Source organism: Mauremys reevesii, linkage group 1 (genome assembly GCF_016161935.1).
Source record: "Mauremys reevesii isolate NIE-2019 linkage group 1, ASM1616193v1, whole genome shotgun sequence".
Classification (NCBI taxonomy): domain Eukaryota; kingdom Metazoa; phylum Chordata; order Testudines; family Geoemydidae; genus Mauremys; species Mauremys reevesii.
The window spans coordinates 252,480,921-252,501,674 of NC_052623.1; the positions used below are offsets into that span (position 1 = coordinate 252,480,921).

The following is a 20,754-nucleotide window of genomic DNA, read 5'->3' on the forward strand; positions in this document are numbered from 1 at the left end:
AAAAAAACCAAATCCCTGGTCTCTGTGGACACTGAAATCATGCTATGAAATGATTGTGAAACATCATCCTGGCCCCATGCCTGATGATCATTTTAGTGCAAGGTGGTACCTAGTATAATTTCCTAGTGTGGACAGGCCTAGAGAGAGATCCCTCCTCCTATGCCCCTTTGCTCTGTGTGCAGTTCCCATCTCCCTCAGCCTTGTTTTTGTATTTGTCCAAATTCCAGCCGAGCCATTTTCTCTTGCACATACCCTTTTGCTGAGCCCTCCACGTCTCCCCTTTCTCTGCTTGACACAGGGTGGAATGTACGTCTTCCAGCTGTTTGATTATTATGCTGCCAGCGGTACATGCCTACTGTTCCTGGCCATTTTTGAAATCATCTGTGTTGGCTGGGTGTATGGTAAGTGGAACACAAGGACCCAGGCTACTATGGGAGGGATGGGAATAGCTGTGACAGCCCCAGGGAAAAGCAGGAGTGCCTTGTGCATCTGATTTAATCTGTTCACCCATGGGATTCCTCAGTCCCCATACGCTTAGCATAGGAATGATTCTTATCTCTGCTTGGAAAGGGATTTTCCCAGGAAGAGAAGTGAATTCAGTGTTCCTGCTCATTCAGGCAGAGGTTCTGTCTCCCACGCACTGTGCTGTTCTGCCAGTGGACCTCTAGCCCTTTCTGGCTGACACAGACTATGCTCATTTAGAGCAGAAGAGGATTCTCCACGTAGGAGTGGCAGTGGCTGCTGTTTTATGGCTGACCTGTCATGTGATCTCCCTCTGTCTTTCTGTTAATTTAATCCTGACAATTTATTTAATCTGAAATTCCATATACATACACACTGTGAATTAGCATGCATAAAACTCATTTGCATAGTGTCTGGCCACAGTTACAAATGAAATTAAAGGTCTGATCTAGCGCCCAGTGAAATCAATAGAAAAACTCCCAATGACTTCAAGAGGAGCAAGGTTGGACTCCCAAAGCTTGTCCTTGCTCCCTCTGTGTGTGCATGTGTCTGTGTGAGAGAGATTTATAGAAATGCAAAAAACAGAGCATGGTTTCATTGCAGGACCTCCCAAAATGCTGCCTTAGAGCATCACCTCACTTCTGCTCTAGTTATCTAAAACAGTCCTCATGGTTTCAGTCTCAGCTGTGATGCAGCGAGAGGACTGTATGTGAGCTCTCATCTGGAACAGTTAATCCTGGTGTGTACACTGTTGTTTGGAGAATGCTCCCTGCAGCATGTTATTGGGGCATCAGCCTTCAAATCCAGAGCTCTGAAAACTTATCAACTTATTCTATGCTCGGTTTTCAGAGCTGGGAAAAAATTACATTAGTGCTTCCCCTTTGGCAAATGCCATCAGTGGATTTGACACAGCCTGGTCTGTTTACAGGACTAAAGCTGTGCACCGGAAATCTGAAATCCTTGTAACAATGCCTTGCTGACAGGCAGGAGGAAGCTACCTAGTAGCTGGCAATAGGGAAACTTGGAATGTGTGTTTGTGTTAGCGCCACTGCTGTAATACTTTGCAGCGTAAGCCAGAGAATCAGTGCTGCCAACCCATAGGCAGGGGAAAACCCATTAACTGGCATTAGTCACTCTTTTTTTAACTAACTTCCCCATTTTTTTCTACTGACTCCATTTCAACACTCTTAGAAATGAAGCCAGCAAGTGCAAATTAGAGTAAAGCCATTACAATCACAACATGTATTGTCCTCGCCTGACCTATGAGGAAATGTTTTTAAAAAAACACAAAAACTGGGCATGTTTAGTCTTAAGAAAAGAAGATGGGGGGGCGGAGGTGAGGAGGTTGCGAACAGTCTTCAAATATATTAAGGGCTGTTCTAAAGAAGTCGGGGATCAATTGTTCTCCAGGTCCACTGAAGGTCGGATAAGATGTAATTGGCTTAATGTATAATAAGGAAGATTTAGGTTAGATATGAGGAAAAACTTTCTAACTATAAATAGTAGTTAAGCACTGGAATAGGCTTCCAAGGGAGGTTGTGGAATCCCCATCACTGGAGGTTTTTAAGAACAGATTAGACAAACACCTGTCAGGAATGGCCTAGGTTCACTTGGTCCTGCCTCTGAGCAGGGGAGGGACTTGATGACCTCTTGAGGTCCCTTCCTGCCTCACATATCTATGATTCTATGAATAAGCATGCATGCTAACACTCAGCAGGATAGTGGCTCCCAACAGGGCTGGCTTTCTTCTTCATTCCCAGCTGCTATGTCCCATTACAGACTGCTAAGAGTGCACTGACTTCATTGCTAGTAATTCTTTTCTACATGAGCAATCAGTGAGGTTATCACCAGGATGTGTTATGATCACAGTTGGGAAGGGATGTGGCCTGTGCAATTGTGAATGGGGAGGCGTGATGCTCAGGAGGCCCTCTGTCTGTAAATGTGGTCCACGCCCTGGCAGTGTTTGAGAAGCCTTGCAATAGGGGGAATGAAATCTCATTGCCATAGAATGAATGGAATCCTCCCCCTAGAATTTAAACACAGCCTGGGTTTTCTTCCACAAGATCACCTGGGGAGCTTCACCTTGAGGATGCATCCCTCAAACAGACCTTCTCCTGGTGGAGATACAGAGTCACACAGGGATTGGGCCCCAGGATCTGTTCCCTTTTTAGTAAGAGGGAGAGAGGAGAGTAGCTCCCTTTATGGGACTCTTTCACTAATTTCTGTAATGTGTGTCCAGCTATGACAGCTCTGGGCTCCTTCCTGCATATAAAGATTTACGAAGAACAAGGGATCCCTCTCACCACCCTCACAGAGTATTACTCCTCTGGCTAACTGCATGGGTTATCCCTTTCTCTGGAGCACTAGCACTGACCATCAGATACCAGATTTAATGATGCGTGTGGTCTGATCAATACTGTGCTCCTAGTCAGGTATGATTCTAAGAGGTACTGACTGCCTGCAGCTTTCACTAATATCAAGGAGGGTTGGAGGTGCTCAGTACCACTCAGTATTAGACCCCAGGCCTGGAAATGTCTGATCTCTCAGCGGCAACACTCGAGTTATAACTTGAGTGAAACTTTGCAATGAAGATAAGCCCATAATCAGTTCTTGCAGGAATTAAGCTCTTTTGGAGGGGTAGGTGGGGAGGAGAAGAGGTTTCTAGCTCCTATGATTGTGGAGAGAACCTTCCAACGGGAAGCTGAGGCAGCACTGTCAGACTGAGTTTGGAGAGAGAAGCCATTGCTTCTCTATTGTGACTGCACCCGGGATACCTTACACTGCTCCTTTGGCAAGCAGTGTAGCCAGCCACTGGAGGATTCCACCTGCATAGGAGAACCTCAGGAGGGGGTAGTTGCTGTAGTGGCTTTATGCCAACCCTTCTCCCCGTAGTCTGTGCAGGAGCTAAGGCCGGAGGAAGGGAGCATAGCTCCAGTGACCCCTGGCTGCCACAACACCCCCTTGGGACCATTAGAAGTCAGAGTCTAGTAGAGAATCCACCAGTCCTGTCTAATTTATGCCAGGAACAGGCCCTGTGTTTGCACAGTCTAGGACTGAGGAGCTCCAGGGGGCAGTTCTGTGCCCTAGCCCCAGCTGCACCAAGCCCATCGAGAGGCATGAGAGCTCTTCCCACCTCACTGGGGTGCTGTGTTTCAGGAGCTCTGCTGTCATTGTGATTGTAAACTTGCAGGGCAGGGACTCTGTGTCTTCCCGTGTGTTTGTGCAACACCCAGCAGAATGGGGCCCTGATCCTGATTGGGTACTACAGCAATGTTATTAACACAAAAATGAATTACACTTTTTTTTTTTGGCCCTCCTCCCATCTTCAGCATGGATTCCTGGACAACTAATCTTTGCCGTCGCCTTTTCTCTTTCATAACATGATCCCCGGCTGGTGCCCTTTCCTTCCCCTCTCATGCCTCCACTCACTCTTCTGCTTTCAGCAGGCTTCTGCAGCTTCAGCCTGCTGAACAGGTACTTGTGCTTTCCAATGGATGGGTTGCTTACAGGGCTCTGCTGCCTCTTTGCCAGACTGCCCTATTTTAGCTTCTCTCTGGTTATGCTTTGCAAACTCATGTCTTTAATGCCTCCTCATCAGTCTCCCTCTATTGCGGGCAAGGTGAAGGCCTCTGAGGACTTTATCCTGGTCTAAATATTGCCACATAAGGTTTGCACTGAAGACTGCAAATGTCTTTCCATTTGTTCACCTCAGATGAATTCTCTTTGCCCGTGTCTTGTGCTGGTTTCCAGTTCTTCCACCCCATGACACAGCTCTTGGCCATGACTATAGCATTTTCATGGTCAGTAAGCTGGCCCTTGGTTTCTTCCCCTCACACATGCACCACGCACCATCTCTCTGCTTCGTTCTTCATCACTTTCCTTAGAGCCCATGTTTCTGTTCCATGGAAGGTTGTTAAGTGTCAACCTGATTTTTTCAAACAGAGAGGCCTCTTACTCTTCGTGACGTTGTTCAGCTTCCCCAGCGGCTGAGAGTCTGAAGAACTTGGGCCAGATCCTCAGCTGGAGCTATGCCAGTGTGCACCAGCTAAGGATGTGGGTCATGGTTTCCATTCTGGGCTTTCCTATTGCTTAGCTGGGCAGATCTTGGACAAGTTACTTAGCCTCTCTGTGCTTCAGCTTGCTCCTCAGTAGAATAGGGACAATAATATCTACTTTTGTAAAGTGCTTTGAGATCCTCAAATGAAAGGTTCTATAGGACTGTAAATGACAATTATGCTACCCTATGAATGGGTTGTACAGTTGAATTCTGCTTTCGGCTTTGGTGAGTTCATCTCAAATTAGAGAAAGAAGGGCAATCAAACTGAGGATGGTAGTTACTGTATGAGTAGACCAATTGCACCTTTTAATCTTTTCTCATAATACAAGATCAAGGAAAGACAGAGAGCAACAAATTTAAAATGGATTGAAGGAAATCTTTTCTTCTCTAATGCACTGTATAATTAACCTGAGGAACTCACCATTGCTGGATAGTCTTGAGAAAACCAAAATTTAATAACTTCAAAATAGATTAGACACATTTGAACTTGAACAGCATCTGCGGTTCTTATAGGCTATATAAAATATTATGCCCTGAAACATCAGGATGCAGAGCCACTATAAACTGATCACCAGCAGGGTTCAGAAAGAAACTTCCCCTCTGGGTATAGGTTTGCAAAATTAGGGGAACTGTCAGTGTGTTTTTTAATGTCTTCTAAAACATCCAACACTGGTCACTTGCAGAGGAGATATTAGGTCTCAGGGACTATTGCTTTGTTCCAGTATGGCAACTCTTAGGATGCACAGGATAAAAGCAGACACGTCTGTTCCTTCCAGCAAAGATCGCTCTGGGGAGATCTTTAGGACATTCCCTCCCGTAATGTATATAATCCTTCCAAATCTGTAGTGGAGAGAAAGGGCAACACATGCTGTGCCTCCAGCTTCTTCTTAGCTAGAAAGCAATGGTGACTGGGTGAACTGATAACTTCTTCAGCCTGATTACTTTGTCATTTGCTTGTGAAAGGTAGATCATGCAAACCTCGTGTTCAAGGGCATGCTGAATCCATTCATGTCAGGTCCTACCGTGTTCCACTACATCATCCACTGCTTGCAATGGGCGCACTGGAACCACAGAAAATGGTGTTTATCTGGAATACATTTGGAAAAGGAAACATTAATGATACTACTACTAAATATAATTAGTAGAATATGGATTCCTGTGCAGAGGTGTCTTCTGTGTTCTCCTTGCTATTGTTTGGTTTATTTGCTTTTGAAAAAGAGCTCTTTCCCCAGTTAGGATTTCCCTTCCACTTGATCCTGTAGAGAAATCCAGGATGAACGTTTTTCTTCACACAATGCACAGCATGTACAACTCTTTGCCAGAAGATGTTGTGAAGGCCAAAACTATAACAGAGTTCAAAAAAGAACTAGATAAATTCATGGAGGATAGGTTCATCAGTGGCTATTAGCCAGGATAGGCAGGGATGGTGTCTCTAGCTCTGTTTGCCAGAAGCTGGGAATGGTTGATGGGATGGATCCACTTGATGATTACCTGTTCTGTTCATTCCCTCTGGGTCACATGGCATTGGTCACTGTCAGAAGACAGGATACTGGGCTAGATGGACCTTTGGTCTGACCCAGTATGGCTGTTCTCATGTTATGTTCATGATACTCTATTGACTTTAGCAGATTTACACCAGGGATGAATTTGCCCATGCTGTATTGAACATCACAGTATGTTCCTGTGGAAAGATTGTGCAATGTCACATAGACTATTCCATGGGCCTGTTTGAACCTGGAAAGTGATATCAGTAAAGCTGGTCCAAAAAACACTTTTTCCTCCATATGGAAAATTTCAACTTTTCAGGAGAAAAAAGAAACCCACCACACTGAATATTTTTGGCCAAAGTCAGAAATTCAGAAATGCTGCCTCATGGGAGTTTTCTGGTGCCTCATGTCCAAATTCCTCTAGGGGTGGACAGTGGGCTCCCTGGACAGACTATATATCTCCTGATATGCCCCCAATCTCCCCTCTTTACTGAGCCACTGCAGTGCATCATGGGAATCACATGGATGTGGTGCATCATGGAAGATGCAATACATCTGGGGAACCCAGCCACAGAGAATGAGGGCATGAGCCATCCACTTCAACTCCCATTAAGAACCATGTCAACTTTGCAAACTGATTTTTTTTTTATTTCAGCAAAAAGTTTTGATTCCCAAGTTTTCAGATTTTAAACAAAAAAAGGTCAATTTTCTATTGAAAGTTTTTTCATGGAAAATTTTGCTTTGTCAAAAATCCAATTTGCCTTAAAAAAACATTTTGAGGGAAAATATTGGACCAGTCCTAGATACCAGCTAGGACAATTAAGCTGAAAGCCCAAGATGTATCCATCTGGTTAGTAGGGCAGAATATTCTTCAAAGAGCCCCTCCACCCACAGCCACACAGTTAATCTAACAGAACTGTCTCTTGTTGACCTATGGGGCACATTACAAAGCCTGTGTATACCCACAGGTTTATTGGGGAGGGGGGGTCAGCTAGGTTAGGGAGTTATTTTAGGCCCAAATTGTTAAGAGTGGGTGCCTAAAGTGAGACACCTAGCCATAGGGGTCATTTAGAAAAATTCAGGCAGGCAAAATTTGCTTTCCTGATGACCACATCCCAAGGTGTGGGGGAGAGAAAGGGATGGCAAAAAGTGGAAGACATAATGGAGCCTGGGTGACGGTGAAAACCAAGGCCCAGCAAGGGACAACTGCCCTTCTTGCTCCATAGCAAACAACACCCCTGCACCTTTCTCCATATTTAGGCATCTAAATAAGCAGCCTGAATTCCAGAAATTCTGAGCACCTGGAGGACCAAATATATCCCTGCTGTATGGAATTAGAGCTTCCATTTTAGTAAAGCATAACTGAACCTGGACTTGGCATGAGTAATTTCTGAAGAACAAAAATTCTCACCCCCCCCCTTACCTCTCTCTTTCTCTGTCCCTTCCTCTGGTGGTCAAGGTGCAGTCCGTTTCTATGACAGCATCGAGGACATGATTGCTATTATCGGCGGTGGCCGCTGATTAAGATATGCTGGCAGGTTGTCACCCCTGGTGTTTGCTTGGTTGGTACAAACTATGGTGAGGCATGTTTGTACAGGGATCCTAGAATCTGAGTGAAGAAGAGAATTTGAGAGGGGCACTAGTGTTTCATAGAATTGCTGTGGAGGAGCAGTAGCTTCTCTGTAGTTGAAGCTGGAATTAATTTCCATTGTACAGCTTTGTCTTAGGTTTGGAAATTTCACTTAGCCTGAAAATTGGCATATTTATTCTGCAGGCAAAGGAGAATGTATCTGCAAAGCCTGAAGGGAATTGATCATTTTTTAATTTCAGCCCATTAAAGAATTATTGTGTTCTGAAATGTTCTCTTCTGTCTACATTTCTGTGACTCCTTCTAGTTCAAAAACAACTTGTTCCATAAAGTCAAATCACTTTGAAAATGCACCCACCGACTGTTTGAAGAAAACAGTTTATAATTAAGGAAAGATATTGACTATTTTTGTCTCGTGCCCAGTTTTGTTTCCATTGATTTCAGCAGATGGTATGGGCCTAATCCTGTTCCCGTGACTGTCATGACATTTGTTTGCCATTGACTTCAATGGGATCAGAATCAGGCACTATGGCCAAAATCTTCAACAGCTTGGATAGGCACAAATAGCTTTTGGAGCTGCCACCTGAGGGCTCCAATGGGAGTTGAAAACAATCAGGGAGTTTTTGGAGCTGCTGCTTGGTCATGCATGAGTTGCTGAGAGCTTAGTGGTTTGAGTGCTCTGTAGGGCTGGGTGCAAGCTGAGAGCTCATCTTTCAATGAGTATTTTCAAAGAGGGCCTTGGGTGCCCCAGGGCTGTTCTCAGAGCTGAAAAGTCAGTCCTGTCAGAGGCATGACTAAGCCAGGAGTCACCAGAGAAGGTGCCCAAACTGCAGCCCCTGATTGGCTGCTCCAGAGTTTCCGCACCCTGACTACAGAGAGCTTACAAATAAGGACCTTCCTCCTACACATACATTGGAGAGAGAGGGAATTTCCTGGAGGTTTAGAGGATCCGTGTTGGAGAGGGCAAGGCGAGGTAAGGAAAGGTGGGGAGATCGGAGGTAGAAGAGCACTGAGACTCACATCCCAAAGGTTCAGGGGAGGGGACAGGTTGATGAATGGAAAACAGCACATGGGGGAGGGAAAATTCCAAAACCAAAAAATGTTTCAAAACTCAGTTAAGGCTGGTAAGTAACAGCAGTATACATACCCATCACAATATTTCCAACTCCCAAACACTTAGGAACAAGTATATAACTAGGTACGGAGATCACAAATCTTCTACTGTTTATACATCCCTTGTCAGGAACCGTCTCTCACCACCTGTTTCTGACTCACCATGCTCTTCATTCCTCAGGCGACCTTCCTATTTTCACTGACCAAGTACACCCCCCTCAAATACAACAACTGGTACGTGTACCCTCCGTGGGGCTACGCTCTGGGCTGGTTGATGGCTTTCTCTTCCATGATCTGCATTCCACTCTACGTCATTTTCATCCTGCTGAAAACCAGGGGATCACTAAAGAAGGTAAAAGAAGGTCTAGAACTTCTAGGTCACAGATTCAAATCCAGCCCAGGTCATCAGTGACTAAAGACTGTGTGAGTGCTTCCCATTGGCTTGTGTGAAATGAATAGATGGTCTCCATCCCGTACAATAGAACTTCAGAGTTATGAACCCTTGGGAATGGAGGTTGTTCATAACTCTGAACAAAACATTATGGTTCTTTAAAAGATTAGAATTGAACATTGACTTAATACAGCTTTGAAACTTTACTATGCAGAAGAAGAATGCTGCTTTCCCTTTATTTTTTTTAGTAGTTTACATTTAGCACAGAACTGCACTGTATTTGGGTTTTGGTTTTTTTCTCTGCTGCTGCTGCCTGGTTGCATCCTTCCTGTTCCAAATGAGGTGTGTGGTTGACCGGTCAGTTCATAACTCTGATGTCCGCAACGCTGAGGTTCTACTGTACTAGTATGAAACCACCTCGGCAACTAGCCCTAATTGAACCTCTTGTTGAGAGGCTTAGAAGAGAGGCCGCAGATGAATAGAGGTGTGGGGAATAAAGTACCCTCCTGCTCCCAGAGGTGGTCACTGTGGATCACATTTGAGACACATGAGTGGGACAGTGGGGATGAAGATAGTCCTTATGCTGCCCATGCTGTCTTTGATCTGTGGCACTGTCAGTACAGCAGTTTTCACGATCGTGAATGTCAAACAATTCAATGCGTAGCATTTCTTTAAAGGGACAGACATAGAGGAGGGCCTGGTTCACTGAGGCCTGACACCGTGTTCGTTGGTTACATCTGTGTAAAGTGGGCATAAGTTAGAATGGGAGCAATTTGCAATAGTGTAAAATGATGACACGAGATGCAGGGAAATGGAGAATCTGGCCCGAACTGTTTGGAAGTGCTTCCAAAAGAATATAGTGACTCAGTAGTGTGACCAAATAGAAATGTCTCCTATCATCTACCTCTCCTCTATAGGCACGTGACCATATCTATCAGTTCTTTCCAATGTGTCCCTTTTCCTGTCAGCCCTTTCATTCTCTAGCTGAGTGTTGTGATGTGATGAGAATGGAAGGAGCTGTGTAAGAGAAGGTGCTCTTGCCAATATCATTTGAGACCATGAAAGGATAGGGAAGAGGCCAGTGTAGATGAATGGAGAGATTTGGAAGGAATGCAGAGACAAACCAGAATTGTGCATTTGTCTGGAACAAGTCCATGGAGAGTTTTAAAAAGAAAGAGGAACGTTTTGGACTGGATGCTGGAGAAAATGGGGAAGCAGCAGGGTCATTTTAAGCTGTAGCTGAAGGTGATGTGTTGAGGCTTTGTGGGACAAAGTTACTTTCATTTGGTAGCTACCAGTTTATGGGAGCCCAAATCCTGAAGCCCTTACTCAGGCAAAACTCCCAGTGACTTCATTGGAAGATTTGCCTGTATAGGGAGTTATGGGTCCATAGTCAATGGGCGATACCCAAAACAGTGGTCAGGATCGCCTCCTCACAGGATGGGGCTCAGAGGAAGACATCTCAATGAGGACCTCCTTGGCTAAGTCCTCCCCTGATCATTCCGTCTGGGTGGCCTGGCATTTGCCTACTTCAGAATGACCTGCAGCGGCCATCGCTACACTGGGAAGGTTCTCGTGAATTTGCTCAGCTCCCAGGGGCTCAACAAGCACCTTGGCCTACCTGGAGCGGGCCAGATCTGCAGTTCTGTTTGCAACCGATATGCATGAGTATGATGATGCAAGGCAACCATAATGCTGACTTAACTGGCTAGTGGAGGATTCCCCCAGTGTGGCACAGAGCTGTCATAGCAGCATCTATCTCTACCCTTCCCACTCTCTGGTGCAGAGAGTGTTGATGGAAAACGGAGTTTGAATGAGGCAACTCTATACTCCGTCAATGCCTGGCTCCCAGAAGGCCCCCTGAGGACACAGGCTTCTGGGCTTAAATTTCTAGTGAAGATCAGCTGCCTCCAGGATCAGGGGGAGTGAAGATGGCATAAAGCACCCTCCTGAGTTGTGCCAAGTGCAAGTCCTGGATCAGACACTGGCTCTTTACCTCTGATCTTCCCCTTTCTTCTTACCAGTGTCTCCCCTAGCCAGGGCTGCCCCAGATAACTCTTCACAAGGTGTATTACCTAACCCTGCCCTGGGCTAGTCACTCTCACCAGAGTCAGTACGGGCAGGACATATGACTTGCTCCCAGTCCCCTCTTCTTCCATCACAGGGATCCTGAACCTGTGGAGAGCCTTATGCAAGGTTCTAAGATGTCTGTGTGGGGGGTGGGGGTGGGAAATGGGACCATGGAGGTGGTCACCCCCTATTCCAAGATCCACACACCCCGGGTTACTTCCTTGTGAAGACCTGGGGAAGCACAATCTCTCCCCGTTTGTCCCAGTTTGAATGACAGCTCAGGCTGATGGAAATGTAAATGAATTGGGGAGGGTGGAATGCAACTCTGGGAAGCTGGGGGGAGTTATTCAAATCTCGCTAAATGAGATGAGTGGAGAGGAGAACCCTGCAGCACTATTGCATCAGGGAAAAAACTGGGCTCACAACGTCCTTTCCAGCTCAGTCACCTCAGGGAAGGTGAATCTGTGCCCATGAGGCTCTTATTTCCTGGCTAGGAACTCTAACTTAATTAGAAGTGACAGGGTGTGTGGCAGTGCTGATTAGTGCCAACCTGAGGTGCCTAATGAGTTACAAGGCAAAGCCCCATTCAGAGGAGAGGGAGAGAAAAGCCTTGAGCAAATGGGGAAGGGAGGAAGGCAGAGAAGACAGTCAAGAAGTGCAGCCTCCTGGATTGGAAACAGCACTGGGAGTCAGGAGACCTCCCTTCTAGTATTGACTACATCTGTGCTCTTAGGCAAGTGACTTGGCTTTACTGGCCCTCTCTGCACAGGGGAAAGGGTGCTTTTATCAGCTGGACCAGCTTTATGCATTTGAAAAGGCCCTTAACACCTGGGCCTATTCTACACTGATTTTGTAGGGGTATTGCTATTTTGGTTAGGATTGTTGTTTTTAACTGGAATGGTTATACTGGTACAACCCTTAATGTGGATGCAATTATATTGGTATAAAGGTGCCTTTTCTGGGCATACCTTAATCCCCTTCCCACACTGGAATAAGCTAGACTGGCATAAGCAGGGGCGGCTCTAGCCATTTCGCCACCCCAAGCACGGCGGCACGCTGTGGGGGGCACTCTGCCAGTCGCCTGTCCCGCGGCTCTGGTGGATCTCCCGCAGGCGTCCCTGGGGAGGGTCTGCTGGTCCCGTGGCTCCGGTGGACCTCCCGCAGGCGTGCCTGCGGATGCTCCACCAAAGCTGTGGGACCAGCGGACCCTCCGCAGGGACGCCTGCGGGAGGTCCACCGGAGCCGCCTGCCGCCCTCCCGGCGACCGCCAGAGCGCCCCCCGCGGCATGCCACCGTAAGCACGCGCTTGGCATGCTGGGGCCTGGAGCCGCCCCTGGGTATAAGCACTTTTATACTACTGGAACTGTTCTTAGCTTTTAGCTGTGGAATCTCCTGAGCCTAGTGGCGCATGAGGCAACCCATTTTCCCCACTGCTGTCTGTCCAGAGCAAGATGTTTGTAGTCTCCATGATGGCAACATCATTTTCAGTCATCCTGCAATAAGTCATTCATTGTCCTCCATGCCTTCTTTTCCGCCCAGGAAGGAACCAGTTTAAGACATACCTTGTGCTTATGCCACGTGGTTACCTGATGGTATGACCAAACCACCGTAGCAGTCTCTGTCTGATCACAAAGGTCCTAGTGGATTCTTGATCACTGACAATTTTTAATTCAAGATTGGATCTTTTTCTAAAATGTAAATTCTGTGGCCTGTGTTATACAGGAAGTCAGATTAGATGATCACAATGGTCCCTTCTGCCCTTGGCATCTATGAATCACTGAGTCCTCAGTCTGCTGACCCATGTGATGCAACACTTCCACATTGGTTACATGATTTTTCTAGTGAGTTCCTTAAATTCTTTTTAAGCAATGCTTGTGGAGTGTTTTCAGCATCCTCTTGTGTACTTCTGCCATCTGCCATGTTTCTGGGCGCACAATAGAACTTTACAATCTCATTTTTGTGTGTAGATGTGTCTTACTCTTCCTGATGTTTGACACATGGGAAAATGATCCACTGGCTTTGCCAATGCTTGCCTTCACATCTTTAGGGAGATGGCCATTAGCAGATATTGTACTTCCAAAATAGATTAAGTCAGTAACTCTTTTGTACTCTTCTCCATCAATCACACATCTGCCAGTGTTGATAGCATTCTCTCCTATCTCCATGATTTTGGTCTTCTGTATACAGATACAAAATCCCACTTTGACTGCTTCTGCTTTTAGGTTCATAAAGAGTTTTTCATTCCATCCCAGTTGGTATCCAGCATGACTATATTGTCTGCAAAATCTAAGTCTTGCAGCTTATTTCTTGCCTAAACAATACCAGTGTTCTCGTCTTATCATCACAAAATCTATGACAATACCGAAGCCAAGTGGAGAAAAAATGGAACCTTGCCTTATGCCAGTAACACTCTTAAACCATTCTGTCTCTCTACTTTTGGTCCTGATGCAACCTTGTCATACAAAGCTTTTATCAAATTAACTGTCTTCGCTGGGATTTCATAGTGTCTCAAGATCTTCCAGAGGGCATCTCTGTGCATGCTATCCAATACTTTCATAAAATCAAGGATGTTAAAAGCTATATTCTTCTGGTATTCTAAGCCTTTCTCAATGAGTCTTCCAAGGTGAAAATCTGTTCTGAACATGACCTACCAGATTGAAATCCAGCCTGTTCTTCCCTGAGTACTTTATCAATAGCAGTTTTCATCCCATTCAAAATGATAATACAAAACACTTTCCCAGATACAGCTAGGAGTATCACCCTTCTCTAGTTATCACAAATAAGCTGTTCTACCTTTTCAGGGATTTTGCAGATAACACCTCTTCTCCAATCTTTGGACGGGTGTCCCATCTCCAGATCTCTGCAACTGCCTGCACATGTAATTCACCAGCACTTCCTCCCCAGCATTTAACATTTCAGCATTTGTTTTACCCTAGCCTGGTGCATTAGCACTCTTCAGCTGGTTTATAGCCTTAGGCCTTGTCTACACTACAAGACTATTTCGAATCTACTTAAGTCGAATTTGTGGATTCGACCTTATGAAGTCGAATTTGTGTATCCACACTAAATACACTAATTCGAACTTCTGAGTCCACATTAACGGGGCCGGCGTCGACTTTCGAAGCGGTGCACTGTGGGAAGCTATCCCACAGTTCCTGCAGTCCCCGCTGCCCATTGGAATGCTGGGTAGAGCTCGCAATGCCTGCTGGGGGAAAAAATGTGTCGAGGGCGGTTTTGGGATACTGTCGTCATTGAACCGTCAATCACGCCCTCCCTCCCTGAAAGCGCCGGCGGGAAATCTGATCGCGCCCTTCTCTGGTCGGTTACAGCACGGACGCCACAGCTCTGCGAGCATGGAGCCCGCTGCGATCATCGCTGCACTTATGGCCGTTGTCTACTCCTCGCACCTTATCGTCCACCTCTTCCACAGTCAGCTGCTGAGAAATCGGGCGAGGAGGCTCCGGCAGCGCGGTGAGGAGAGTGGCGCAGACCTCTCACAAAGCAGGGTACGCCGCGCCGTGGAGATCATGGTGGCAATGGGTCAAGTTCATGGTGTGGAACGGCGATTCTGGGCCCGGGAAACAAGCACAGACTGGTGGGACCGCATAGTGCTGCAGGTCTGGGATGAAACAGAGTGGCTGCGAAACTTCAGGATGCGTAAGGGCACTTTCCTTGAACTGTGTGACTTGCTGTCCCCTGCCCTGAAGCGCCAGGACACAAGGATGCGAGCAGCCCTGAGTGTGCAGAAGCGAGTGGCCATAGCCCTCTGGAAACTTGCCACGCCAGACAGCTACCGGTCAGTAGCGAACCACTTTGGCGTGGGCAAATCTACCGTGGGGGTTGCTGTGATTCAAGTAGCCCACGCAATCGTTGAGCAACTGCTCTCAAAGGTAGTGACTCTCGGAAACGTCCAGGTCGTCATAGATGGCTTCGCCGCGATGGGATTCCCAAACTGCGGTGGGGCTATAAATGGGACTCACATCCCTATCCTGGCACCAGCCCACCAGGCCAGCGAGTACATTAACCGAAAGGGCTACTTTTCAATGGTGCTGCAAGCACTGGTGGACCATAGGGGATGTTTTACCAACATCTTCGTCGGGTGGGCGGGCAAGGTTCATGACGCGCGTGTGTTCAGGAACTCTGGTCTCTTCAAACGCCTCCAGGCAGGTACTTTCTTCCCGGACCACAAAATAACGGTTGGGGATGTGCAGATGACTACAGTGATCCTCGGGGACCCGACCTACCCGGTAATGCCCTGGCTCATGAAGCCCTATACAGGCACCTTGGACAGTGAGAAGGAACTCTTCAACTACCGGCTGAGCAAGTGCAGAATGGTCGTGGAGTGTGCTTTCGGACGTCTCAAGGGGAGATGGCGGAGCTTACCGACTCGCTCGGACATCAGCGAAAAGAATATCCCCGTAGTTATTGCTGCTTGCTGTGTGCTCCACAATCTCTGTGAGAGCAAGGGCGAGACCTTTTTTGCCGGATGGGAGGTTGAGGCAAATCGCCTGGCTGCTGTTTACGATCAGCCAGACACCTGTGCCGAGAGAATATCCCAGCGGGAAGCGCTGTGCATCCGGGAGGCTTTGAAAGCTAGTTTCCTCGCAGAGCAGGGTAACCTGTGACTGTCCACTTGATTTTAAGAGAGCCTGATCATGGGCCTGTGTCTGTATGTGTCGAGTTAGATCTGAGCTCACAAACCCGGTTCTCCAAGTTTCCCCCACTTCCAAAGCACGTTTTAAAACTAATGAAATGTAACAGTAATTAATAATAAATCTTTTGTTGACTTTGCATTTCTGTTCCTGGGTTGAAACATGGAAGCATACTGTGCTGGGTTCGGTGTGCACTGATGTACAGACCGCTTGTCCAATACAGGACGGACAGCCTCCTGCTCCTACATAGGTCTGTGGGGTGGGGGACGGTTTACAGTGGTTGTGCATGTAGGGGTGGGTTTGCAGGAAGGGGTGGGTTTGCAGGAAGGGGCGAGGGGTGCCGTCTTTGGATAGGGGTTTGCATGACGGCTGTGGGCTGTGGGTTTGGGCGTTGGAAGGGGTGAGGGGTGTGGGGGAAGGGTGAGTATCTGTCCCTGGATGAGGGCTCTTTTTGGGGCTCAGGACAGCGGAGAGGCTCGTGGCTACGGTCGAAGTGCATCGTAAGGGAAGCCTGCCTTTACATTCGGGGATGGCAGGCGCCAGGACCCTGGACAAGCATACACATCAACGAATCACCCGGGCAGCATACACCACACAGACTGACCCTGGTGCCTAGTGACTGCAGTCTGTGTGTGCCCTGCAGTTGACCCTGCCCCCAAGTCTGTACCCTGGTAATGTGGGCTATGCACTGCAATTAAAAATCCCCTACACACAAAGTCTTCTGACACGAAACGTGGCGGAAACAGTGAGTAACAGCAAACCGCTTTTAATAATGTTATACACAGTGGGGGTTGAAACTTGGATTTGGGACTGGGTGATCCTGTAAGGGAAGAACTTCTACAAATTTAGAGCGCGAGAGGTGTCTTGTACATTAGCGCTCTGCTGCGGTGCAGTGACAGTTCTCACGGCCCCTACCGCCCCTCCTTCTTGTAACTTTGGGTGAGGTGGGGACAGGACTTCTTGGCGTTGGAGGGCGGTTGCAGATGCAGTGCAGGGGGGCTCTCTCCTCCTGCCTGCGGTCCTGCAGAACATCTACAAGGCGCTGGAGCGTGTCCGTTTGCTCCCTCATTAGACCAAGCAGCGTTTGAGTCGCCTGCTGGTCTTCCTGCCGCCACCTATCCTCCCGTTCGATGTGTGTGCGATGCTGCTGACACAGGGTCTCCCTCCACTGTCTCTGCTCTGCCGCTTCTGCTCTGGAGCAGGCCATCAGTTCCTGGAACATCTTGTCCCTAGTCTTTTTCTTTCGCCGTCTAATCTGAGCCAGCCTCTGCAAGGGGGATGCCGGGGCAGTCCGGGAAAGAGCCGAAGCTGTGTGATGCGAAAAAGTAAGTGATTTCCTTGAACAAATACAGGTTTGCGGACAGTGAACACAGTCAAGTCAGTTTAAGAGAACAAGACTATACAGGGCACCAAGTCTCGCGAGATCTCAGAACTAGTTCGAGATTTCGGAGTATGCTCTCATTGGCGGCGCCATTGCACAGGAGAGCGGACAAGCGGGGAGAGACAGCTGAATCCGTCTTGCAGACAGTCCTGGTAAGCCTTACAGTAGATAATGCTTATCAGTTAGTGGATAGCTGTGCTCTCCTGCTAAAGGCAATGTGGAAAGCAGAAAGGATGAGCCTTTTGCAGCCCCTCCCGCCAGTGCACGGGAAAGATCAATGTATGCTTGTTCTCTGTGGCCTCTAGCACGTGGCTGTTAGGCGAGGGTCATTGTTATGCAACCTAATTTTAAACCATTAACAATAGTAACAATACACTAATTGCCCTACTTAGATGCAGTATTTCCAGAACGAGATCACCCTGAGGCGGGTGACCCGTGCCCAGAAAGAGAGGATGCTAAGGGAAGCGCTGCACCGACCAGGACCGTATGCAGCAATGCTCGTGGAGGCGATGATCCCTCTGTATATTCGGATGTCCTGGCAAGGAAGAGTTTGCTTCAACGGAGCGCCCAACAAGGCACCTCTCCCAAGAAACCTCCTGCGGAGGCTTTTCGAGGAACTGTATGACACCTTCGTTGAATTGTCGCTAGAGGATTTTTCTTCAGTCCCTCTTTGTGTGGACCTACTTTTCATATAGTTTAATATTTACAATTTTTTATATAGTGTTTCTATTTTTTCTATACATATTTTATAAAAAATAAATGTTTACACGTCTATAGCACTTACCGCCTGATCCTTCCCCTGATTCTGAGTCCGGGTTAACGGCAGGGGAGGGTTGGTAGGGGATCTCTGTGAGGGTGATGAAGAGATCCTGGCTGTCAGGGAAAGCGGGAGTGGGTTCGCTGTCGCCTGCGCCGTCCTCCAAAGACCATTCCTCATCTTCCCCATCGGCGAACATCGAGGAGGAACTGTGGGGCAGTGGTGGCAGACCCACCTAGAATGGCATGCAGTGCCTCGTAGAAGCGGCATGTCTGGGGCTTGGCTCCGGAGCGTCCGTTTGCCGCTCTGACTTTTTGATACCCTTGTCTTAGGTCCTTGACTTTCACGCGGCACTGCATCGCATCCCGGCTGTATCCTTTGTCTTTCATGGCTTTCGAGACCTTCTCGAAGGTCTTTGCATTCCGCTTGCTGGAGCGCAGCTCCGAGAGCACAGACTCCTCGCCCCACACAGCGATCAGATCCATGACTTCCCGGTCAGTCCATGCTGGGGACCTCTTTCTATTCTGGGATTGCCCGGACTCCTCTGCTGGAGAGCTCTGCATCGTTGCAGGTGCTGCGGAGCTCGCCCCGATGTCCAACCAGGACGTCAGATTCAAAGTGCCCAGACAGGAAAATGAATTCAAATTTTCGCGGGTCATTTCCTGTGTGGCTGGCCAGAGAATCCAAGCTCGGACTGCTGTCCAGAGCGTCAACAGAGTGGTGCAGTGTGGGATAGCTCCCGGAGCTACTAAGTTCGATTAGCATCCACACCAAGCCTAATTCGAGCTAGCCATGTCGAATTTAGCGTTACTCCACCTGTCGGGGTGGAGTACCAAATTCGAACTAAAGAGCCCTCTAGTTCGAATTAAATGGCTTCCTGGTGTGGACGGTTGAGCGGTTAGTTCGAAATAACGCTGCTAAATTCGACTTAAAGTCCAAGTGTAGACCAGGCCTTAGTTCCTTCCTCCGAGGAGATTACTTGTAGTGGTATAGATAAGACCGCTACGTCTTCACATTTCTCAGTATGTGTTAATGGTTCTGGCTGGTTTAGCACAGCATGGAAATGTCCCATCGAACGGGCACTCTTGTCCATCCTTTGTGGTTGAAATCGTACAGTCTTGAGCTTTTCTACACAATTCTACAAAGGTTAGAGCAGGGGTCGGCAACCTACGGCACGCGTGCCACCTTTGGCACGCGAGCCAATTTTGCCTGGCACGCAGCTGCCAGCCGGGGTTGCAGCCGGCTGAGTGAAGCAGGGCCGGCGGCAGGCACGCCCCCCAGCTCCCCCCTCACCGCACTCAGGTTCTGCGGCTCCCGGGAGTGTGAGCCGCCAGGGCATGGGGCCCTGAGCCTGCTGCAGGAGGGGCGGCGGTGGCAGCAGCTCACACTCCCGGGAGCTGCAGAGCCCGAGCACGGCGAAGGGGAGCTGGGGGGTGCATGAGGCCCGCTGTCCGCATGCATATGCTGCAGGAGCCCCCCCCGGGGGGGCACCTGAGAGTGTGAGCTGCCGCTGCCCCTCCTGCAGCTCCCCTCATCCCACTGCCTCAGCACTCTGCAGGGGAGGGGCTGTGTGCACAGCAGCCCAGCAGCATGTTTTGCCTCCACGTAGAGCCAGCCTCTCACCGGCATGGGCCTGGTAAGGGGAGTCCTGGGGGGCAGTCAGGGAGCTGGGGGGGTTAGACGGGTTGGGAGTTCTGGGAGTCCTGTCAGGGGGCGGGGAGTGGTTGGATGGGGCGTAGGAGTCCCCGGGGGTCTGTCTGGGGGCGGGGGTATTGATAAGGATTGGGGCAGTTGGGACAGGTAGGGAGTAAGGTCCTAGGGGGGCAGTTAGGGTGGGAGGGTCTCAGGAGGGGACAGTCAGGGGACAAGGAGCAGGGAGGCTTAGGTAGGGAGTGGAGTTCTGGGGGGCAGTTAGGGGCAGGGGTTTCAGGAGGGGGCAGTCAGAGGACAAGGAGCGGGTGGGAGGAGGTTGGGGGTTCTGACCGGGGCAATCGGGGTGGGAAGTGGGAGGGAGTGGATGGGGGCTAGGGCAGGGCTCTCCCCTCTTTTTTGATTGCTGAAAGATGGTAACCCTAGGCAAGGGGGGAGCCAGGGGGTGCACGGGGGCTGGCACCCACATACATCCACTGCAGCCTACTGGCGCCCCTGGGCAGGAGGGGCACAGCTGCTCCCTGCTAGCAGTGTCACCACCGCCTTTGCAGGGCTGCTGCACCACGCTGGCTCCTCCATGGCTGGGGCTTGCTGCTGCCGCAAGCAGGACACTCTGGCTCTCTGGTGCCTCCGGAAGGTGGCTCCTCCCTGCCGTGCTGCTGCAGTGGCCCAAGCCCAACAAAGCCAGTGAGTGGACTCAGGGTGGGGGCCACCTGGGTGGGGTTGGGAGGGCTCGCAGGGGGGCTGTGCACCCTCCAGAGGAGTTCAGGGGGCAGGGAGGGGGGAACCTGGTCTGGGGAGCAGCCCCTGGGCACAGCTGGCCCCTGGGGTCTATAAAGGCTCATTGGGGATTTGCCCCTCAATGAACCGATGTGCAAGGTGGAAGTTTCACCTAGGTGGCAAAATATCCTTGCACCGGCCCTGCCCCAGGGGGTGCGTGCACCCCAGGTTAAGAACCACTGCACTAAACTGATAAGATCTACATTTTAATTAAATTTTAAATGAAGCTTCTTAAACATCTTAAAAAACTTGTTTACTTTACATACAATAATAGTTTAGACTTATAGAGAGAGAGATCTTCTAAAAATGTTAAAATGTATTACCAGCACGTGAAACATTAAATTAGAGAGAATAAGTGAAGACTTG

At 48.7% G+C, this 20,754-nt stretch overlaps 1 protein-coding gene across 1 annotated transcript; it reads left to right on the forward strand.

The window, feature by feature from the left end:
* The first annotated feature begins 277 nt into the window (after positions 1–277).
* Positions 278–17,896, forward strand: LOC120373215 (sodium- and chloride-dependent glycine transporter 1-like). The gene is made up of 3 exons (XM_039491364.1): positions 278–401; positions 8,889–9,059; positions 17,594–17,896. Exons 1-3 carry the CDS (start codon positions 333–335, stop codon positions 17,894–17,896), a joined length of 543 nt encoding a protein of 180 aa, XP_039347298.1. The 5' UTR covers positions 278–332.
* The last annotated feature ends 2,858 nt before the right edge of the window (positions 17,897–20,754 follow it).

What these genes read in the sequence shown, in the direction of transcription:
- LOC120373215 (XM_039491364.1), top strand. Translation starts at nt 333, where the DNA reads ATGCTGCCAGCGGTACATGCCTACTGTTCCTGGCCATTTTTGAAATCA. An exon ending in CTGTGTTGGCTGGGTGTATG is followed by an intron (nt 402 to 8,888) that starts GTAAGTGGAACA and finishes TTCATTCCTCAG; the next exon opens with GCGACCTTCCTATTTTCACT. An exon ending in CCAGGGGATCACTAAAGAAG is followed by an intron (nt 9,060 to 17,593) that starts GTAAAAGAAGGT and finishes TGCCCTACTTAG; the next exon opens with ATGCAGTATTTCCAGAACGA.